General features: G+C 39.7%; 1 protein-coding gene across 1 annotated transcript in view; it reads left to right on the top strand.

Moving 5' to 3' along the window:
- Positions 1 to 8,101, top strand: part of XPO1 (exportin 1) — a 49,149-nt gene that overhangs the window by 6,854 nt on the left and 34,194 nt on the right. The window contains exons 3-4 of the mRNA XM_015408841.1: positions 996 to 1,097; positions 5,330 to 5,402. Coding sequence (XP_015264327.1) covers positions 996 to 1,097; positions 5,330 to 5,402 — 175 coding nt within the window. The remainder of the gene's footprint in view (positions 1 to 995; positions 1,098 to 5,329; positions 5,403 to 8,101) is intronic.

The raw sequence follows: 8,101 nt of genomic DNA, 5'->3' as shown, positions 1-8,101 counted from the left end.
TCTGGACAAAAGTCTTGTGAATGGCTGTAGGTAGGAGGGGAAATTGAATGACATCTCTCCCCCCCCTCCCCCCATACACTGCATGCATTTTATTTAGAGGCTTTTCATGGTGGTTGGGGGGAAGAAGTGATCCTTTCATTTCCTTCCATGCAAAGAAACCAGGATCTAGCCCATTGTCTCTAACTTTGGGTGCAATGGCAGTGTCACTTAACATTTGTGTACTTGTCTGCTGTCAGATATGCTGTTCCTTAATGCCAGTTTTGGTTGCTGAATTCAAACTATAGCTTGCTTTTTGTTTATTAAAAGCTGTAATTTTTTAAAGTGAGCAGGAACAGGTCAGATTATATTTTGGAATCTTAATATCAAGGGGTGTTTGACAGACCTCCTTTTGTGAATTGATTTTGCTTCTGTCATAATTAGATGTGTCTGCTTAAATTTACTGACCATGCAAAATATTTGTTTCACTGGACCCTGTTAACCTAGTTATTCCTGAATTCTGTGTTAAGGGCACACTAACACAACTGCTAACGACCCATAAGTAAAGAGTTCTGCAAGCCCAAAGCAACCATTCACAGAGCAAGCTGTCTACTATGTGTGCATTGCTGCTTTGGTCTTGCCTTCCATCACTCGGTCTCTATTGTAAATCAGTTATTTTTCTTCATCTGAGTGGTAGATGTGATGAGATTATACAGTAGCTTCCAGTGCAGAGAGACAGCAGAATTACCTACCCTCAGAATAGGATTCTTGTTCATGTTGCTGTTTTGGTTATACTTTGATGGAATAGGAAGCATATCTATATCAGTGATTTGTAGAAAAATGTGTGGTAGAGATCTCCTTAGAGGATCATTTTTATAAACTTGAAAAGTAAATTTTGATGAGACAAAGTGTGTTTCTACTGTTTTAATTCAGAAGGTATACGTCAACTGTCAGTTGTTTGGGAGACACTGAACTATATGCACAAGTTATTAAAATGGGGTTTATATGTCCTTTTCTAGCAAAGGATGGCACAGGAGGTCTTGACTCATTTAAAGGAGCACCCTGATGCATGGACAAGAGTGGATACTATTCTGGAGTTCTCTCAGAATATGAACACCAAAGTAAGTCTATGATTTCTAATTGATTTCTGTGTTTCTTCGACTCAGACTTTGAGGAAGGTATCTCAATTTTTAGATTTAGCATTTGTGATTTTTTTTGCCTGTTCTTTAAAATCTTTCTAGTCTGACCCAATACTAGTACACAGTGTTCCATGACATTGATTTTTTTGTAAAAAGTCTTGAGAAATTCTATGGCACATTGGGATTTGAGTTGGAGTGTGAACAGATCAGAGTGTTACATGGCCATATCATGTCTTTAGACTAATGTGTCTGGCTTTCATTTATGCTAATGAGAGCCATTTGCACATAACTGAGGGCAAAATATGTCGCTAATTATTGCTTGAAATAATGATATTATTCCATACTGCTTAAAGCAGACAAGGCACCCCAGATGCTTTCTTCAGTTGAATACAAGCTCTTCTTGTTTGTAGTGCAGTTGATCAAGCCATACCACCATGGTAGTGACTTGCTAAAAAGAATACTCCTTAGCTTTCTGCAATTCAGTGTTTTCACTGTAGGATTTTTTTAAAGGGTTAAGTGAGTTTGCCAAGTGTATGAAAGCAGTCGTCATACTGTTAAACTTGTGCATAGCCACCTTCTTGAAACATCATCCACACATTTTAACATACCTTGTATTTGAATACAGTTGCGCTTAGAGGAGTTCTTCAGAATTTGGATAGTGATTATGTAATTCCAAGCTTTTTAAAAATAAAACAGAGGCTTTGTAAATTTCAGGACAAAGTTAAAAACTTCCTCAAAGTACTAAATTTAAAGTAACCATGTTTGCCTGTTTGCTTGCCTGGTAAACTTTGCTTTTTATACTCACAGACATTACTAATGTTTAAGTTGATTTATCAACAGTATTTTTTAAAACTCAAATTTGTCTTGTGAAAAATGAGATGATTAGAGGAACAGAAAGAAAGCAACAGGTAAAGAATTCTTCAATTTACATAAATTACAAATGATTTGGTGCTGAATTTATGCACTATGACATTTGGCTTTTATGCAGTCATTTTTTTCTTAAAGCTGTTAACACTACCTGATATTAATCATAATGTTCCATTATGTTGATTGCTTGTAATAGGAAGAAAAGGGGTGTCTTCCTGTGCAACTGACACAGCTAGGCTTTGACGGCAGGCCTCCACAAGGTCTACCCTTTTGATTCCCTTTAACTGAATTCTGTTCATCAATTGCTTTTTTTCCTTGTTTGGTTTCTTGGGTGGTGGGAGGGAATGGTTCGGTACATTGAATAAGTGTCCCATAAAATTTCTGCCATAGGGATCATTGTATACATTTTTCATTTTCTGTTTATCTGTCCCATCTTTTGTAAACTGGCTATCTTAAAAATATTGTCTAGCACCTAGAAAACATGTCAGATAGAGCTTACCGTATGTTTGGAAGGCAGGGGTATGAGGTGGATCTTTGGACCATTTATCTGTAGATTTTTGTCAGATAGCAAAGAATTTCAAAAAAATCTGACTGCGGAAATATTTCTGGTTCTGAAACCTGTTAAAATAGGGAATGCTAGTAAGAGAAAGCAAACTGGTCACTTGATCATTTTTGCCTTCTCTTCTGGGTCTACTTCTACTAACATGTATTCCGGTGTAAGGTTCACTCCTCCATGCTGTATGGAACAAAATATAAAGACATTGTGTATTTTATCTAGGATTGCCACTGCAATGCCTGGCAACTAGCAGGAGGGCTGTAGGTGTGGATATGGGTGGGGGCAACACCAGCTGTGGTGTCTTGTCACTTCCAGTTTTTAAAAAATTATACAGGAATCTCCAGGAACTATGGTAAAATCATAAGAGTCTCCAGCAATTTCTAGAGCTACCCTATGTCACTTCTAGTTTTTTACTGGAAGTGAATTGACCCTGCAGCTGGCATGTTGGGTTTTAATTTTTTTCTGCCACCACGACTTGGAGCAGCAGTGGACAACAGGATGGGGGGCAGGGATCCCCCACTGTCACCAAGAGCTTGGCAGCCCTAATGTTATCTCAGTTTCTTTGTAACTTGTAAAGTTGCCTTTAGTTTGTGTGGGTCAGCAGGGTAGTGGCTCAGTAGTAAACCATATGCTTTGCGTTCATAATATCCCAGGCTCAGTTGCCAGCATCTCCATTTGAAAGAATCTGTGGTAGTGTTTTACCTCTGCCAGAGTCCTTGGAGAGCTGCTGCCAACCATAGTTGGTAGTACTGGGCTGTGTGCTGTAGCACAGTATAGGATAGGTTTGTGTTCTTAACTGTTGCTTCAGTAATAAAAATGGGATTGAATAAGACAGTGTCTTCAAAAAAGAAGTTGGTAAAAAAAATTCCGTATAATTTTGTCAGTGTTTGCAATTGAGGCAAACTCACACTCTTATTCATAATATTCAGCAGTCCTACATCCTGTTCAGTGTTCCTGTACCAGATACGGGAGAAATGAATATCTGCGAATCAGTGTTCTGTTAGGATTTGTTATAGGAATGAGAAAGCTGCAGTTCTCAGCTACAGCGACTCCCTTTCCATCTTATGTCTTCAAGACATTTTGTCTCTGAAAACGCACACTTTGATTTTGTAATGCTCCTGACCTACCATCAATTAGTGGACATCCTCTCTAGTGACACAGATTGATGTTAGAAACCAAATCACTGTCAGAGTAGGAACTAAATTGAGGCAAGGGCAGAAACCCATGCTGACTTGTGTTTGGTGTGGATTAGTCAAAGTTCTTACAGGGAAAATCTTGTTGCCACCTTTATACATGTGCAATACTTGCACTACTTGGTTGCTGCTGAATGACTCTGGAGCCTGTTCAAAACTGCTTCATGGATGCTAGCACCATTAAATAGAAATGCTTGTTCACTTGAGTTTTAGGGTTCAGCGCAAAAGTTATATTTATAGGGGAAAAGAGAACCTCGCATGTTGCCAGAGCTTCACTTGTTTGTTCTCTGGAACAGTGTCTGCTGAAGGCCTGCAGTTCAGTCTTAAATGGCTTTTCACTTTGTCAGTGAGGACTAGGGCTGCAGGAATGAACAAGCAAAGCTCTAGACACAAGTAGTCACACACACACACACACACACACACTGCTTAGCGATTCATATTGAAATGTTTCACTAACTTCTGTATTTAGACATCAGGGGTGTCTTATAGGACTTAATTATTTTCTGCAAACTGCCATGGAGTTCTGAAAGATAAATCCAAAGCCCATTTCCTAACTCCTATCAAATTGTATACCACGCATGAAAACAAGAACTGAAATGAGCAGCAAAAATCCATTGTAGAGTACAATGTAGTTTGGGACAGTCTACATTGTTCTGCTTATTATATTGTTTACATGATCCCTTTGGCTGAAATTCTAATTATCCTATTTTGTGTAGCCACTAACAGACTTGAAGAACTTTTATTCTCAGCCAAATTCTGACTATTTTATCATAGATTTGCCTTTCAGGTATTGCCTCCTATTCCCATTGTTAATTTCTGATTCAAGAGAATATTTCATCTCTTTGGCCCTTTTTCTTCCTCTCCTGGTATCACTTCTAATTATGTCCTTATTTGGATATATTTTGTCAAAGTTCTTGTATTAAACAACTTTATGTTGAGTAGATAAAAGGAATAAAATGGGTTGAAGAGTTTTCATCACTTTCTACAATTGTGTTGCTTTGAAGCATGCCTTATCTGGCTTACCTGGAAGGTAAAAAACACTTCAGTGTATTTTGAAACAGTGAATGTTTGACTGAGCACAAAAGTTAATCTTGAAAAAGTAGATAATAGTTGCTATAGGGGAAAGACTTTTGTAACTTAAAATAAGTCTGTGAGTTGTCTTGCTGTTAAGTAACACCATTGAAGTGTAGGCAGTACATCCATCAGAAAGTGTCAGTGGATGTAATAAGCCCTGATCTAAAAAGAAATAGCAGGAAGCCCATGCTCGTCCAAGCTGCTTAACTTGTTTTTGTATTTGAGCTTACGAGCAGTCATTTAGGTTATGCATTTTTGACTGCTGTTTCCCTCCCCCCTACAGATTTGGCTGTCCAAAACACTTTTTGTTTCCCTTTCTGATGTGATCATGATCAGACAGCAGGACTTTAGAATAGCAAAGGGTAAAATAAGGAAAATGCATGGGAAAAACTCAGTAAATGGGTGACTTGTTAACCAACTTAATCTTAGATGTTAAGTGTGAATGAGATCAGCTGAAATGAGAATCCTGAAAATTGTTCTTAAGTATACAGCATGCTCACATATTTCATTTCTCCAATTTTCAGTATTATGGCCTGCAGATCCTGGAAAACGTGATAAAAACAAGATGGAAGATTCTTCCAAGAAACCAGTGTGAAGGTAGAGATCAGTTCCTGAGTTACTTCTAACTAAAGCCATTAAGGTTTATTGGCATAAATACACTTCCTTGCAGTGTTAGTTGCTGTATTTCTTTTGACTGTGTAGTGGTACCTTGGCTGTTTATCCACCTATTTCATGGTAGACCAGGTGTTGAGATTATATCATGGTTCAATGCCAAACTTGTATATTGTTTTAATGTCACTGTGATAGAACAAGTGTGAAGACTAATTCAGATGTTTAGCCTGGTTTCCAAACATGGTTTGTTTGCCTATTAGATTTCAAATTCATATGTCTTCCTAAGTCTTAGATGTAGCAACATCTTTCCCCTCCCCTCATTAGATAGTTACTACTTGAGCTTGTGATGTCATAAGCAAGCTCCATGCTCAAGAGCCACACTTAAAATAGCTGTGTTTAGCTAAAGAACCTTAATGATAAGTAGTTGGTTGGTTTCATTCCCTTGCTCTGTTATGAGCAAATGGCATTGTCTTTAACACAGAAGCAGATACATAGACAATTTACTTAACTTTAACAAGGGAATTTACAATACTGTGCTTTGGAAAAACTTACTGATGTGTAAAAACAAATCTTAATAAGAAGGAACCTTTTGAGAACAGTTCAGTGACATAAGCTGAGGGAGATTTCTGAGCCAGTGCAGAACTACTCTCAAATGGAGTGTATTTTGTAAGGGCAGTGTATCTCAGCACTTCCTGTCTTAATACAAGGAAAGATCAGAGTTACAATTAACTGATTCTTAGTTTGGAATGGAACAGTGAATCATGTGAGAATGTTGATATACTTGTGTAGACAACTTCTGTGCGTTTCCAACAGCCCCTTCCCCAGTAATAAGCATGGTTTGTAAAGTGTTTGATAATGGCTGTCTGCTTAATTGAAGCTACAACTGAGAAGCAGTGTCTGGTAGAAGTACCACCATCGAAGTATGATACTTGCTGTGCCTAGTTGGTGCAGGGACATATAGGGTGATCACCCGTTACACGGTGTCACAGTATATAAATGTTGAATTTTGGTGGGTACACTAAGAGCAGAAGATACTCAGTTTTATTTAAGAGGATTCAACAAATTTGTGTTTGAGGCTACTTTGGCATAGTTCGTTATAGCAACAGTCGTCACTCAACGTTGTCATCCAAGGGTAGATGTCCCCAACACCCTTGTGTCTATAACTTGCCATGCTCATGCACCTAAGTAGTAAATATCTTCTCACTTGAAGCACTACTAAGATATGAAAGGTTAAAGAATGAGTAACACTCAGTCTGGTGGAACTCCTAATGTGAGGCTTACTTTTGTGGGGAGGTAAGCAGGAACAGCCCTAGTATGCAAAGAAGGGGTTAGGTGAAGGTTCTTGGTTATTATTTACGAGGCTGTTCACTGAATACTCAAGAAGAAGACTCTCATCATATTCTAATAGCCAATGTGGCTCCTTCTGTGAATACTTAAACCTGTGGATTGGGGCCATGGACAAAGAAAACAGATAGCTCTATAAACTTTTAAGGGACCCCTCGCAGATTTGCACAAAAATCCTTAAAGTAAAAAAGGGTGATTTACAAAAAGAGAGAATTGTTGATTGTGCAAACACACAACTGTTCCTCAGAGGCAGGGGAGGGGCAGAGAGCAGGAGCTTCTCTCCCTCCCATAGCAGCTGGAGAAAGGAGTAGGGAAGAGGTGTGGGAGTCAAGGCTAGCCCCCCCCCCCAACTGGCAGTGCATGACATAAGGGGTGGAGGGAGAAAGAAAGGGAGGAATGAGTGAAGGAGAGCGGAAGCAAAAGCAGAGGAAATGGGATACACCCTCTAAGTTTCTTGCAGGTCCTTTTTTGTCTCATTCTCAACATGGCCAAATCTAGAGATTGGAGCCATGAGCAGACAAAACAAATCTTTCTACAAACCTGAGGAGAGCGCCAGGTTTGTTAAAAAATCTGATTTTTTTTAAATGGGGGGGCCCTCCAGGTAATATAAGCATTGCTTCTAGCTTTAAGAAACAAATGTTCTCTATAGATGTTGCTAGACAAATGCAACAGTATTGTCAGCCTTGGTTTCTGTTGGCAAAATGCAGGGAGAGGGGCCCTTTTCAGGCCTGTTTTGGCCTTTGAGGAAGGATTCATCAGGGTCAGTCCTGACAGCAACCCCTGACAACTTGCCTACTGCACAACTTCCATAACTCATCCAGGCCTGGATGCTCACTACTGTTCAACAACAGTCACCTCACAAAAGCTGCTGCGATATGGTGGTTAGCGTGTCAGACTAGGATCTAAGAGACCCTGGTTTAAATCCCCAGTCTGCCATGGAAGCTCGCTGGGTGACCTTGGGACAGTCACAAACTCTCAATTTAACCTACCTCACAATGTGGTTGTTAAGGTAAAATGGAGGAGAATGATGTAAGCTGCTTTGGCTCCTCCGAGTGGAGAAAGGCAGGGTGTAAATGAGGTAAATAAATATAGCTGGAGGTGGCGGGGCAGATTAAAAAGCAGGTTGAATGCTGCGTGAGAATATGGAGGCTGCCAGGAGGAGGAAAAGATATAGTGTGGGGAGGGGAATACAGGGGAAAGGGGGATACTTACAGGATCACCACTGCATAATTGGGCCTTGGCCTGGCAGGAACTACCCAGAGGTTTCCCAGGAAGAGACTGCCAGGGGAGGGAAAGCTGGCAATTTGGGGGGAGGGGACAGATAAGGGTAGGTCATCTTG

Source organism: Gekko japonicus, unplaced genomic scaffold (assembly GCF_001447785.1).
Source record: "Gekko japonicus isolate JY-2015 unplaced genomic scaffold, Gekko_japonicus_V1.1 scaffold4093, whole genome shotgun sequence".
NCBI classification, from domain to species: domain Eukaryota; kingdom Metazoa; phylum Chordata; class Lepidosauria; order Squamata; family Gekkonidae; genus Gekko; species Gekko japonicus.
This window is presented reverse-complemented; position numbering and strand designations above follow the sequence as displayed.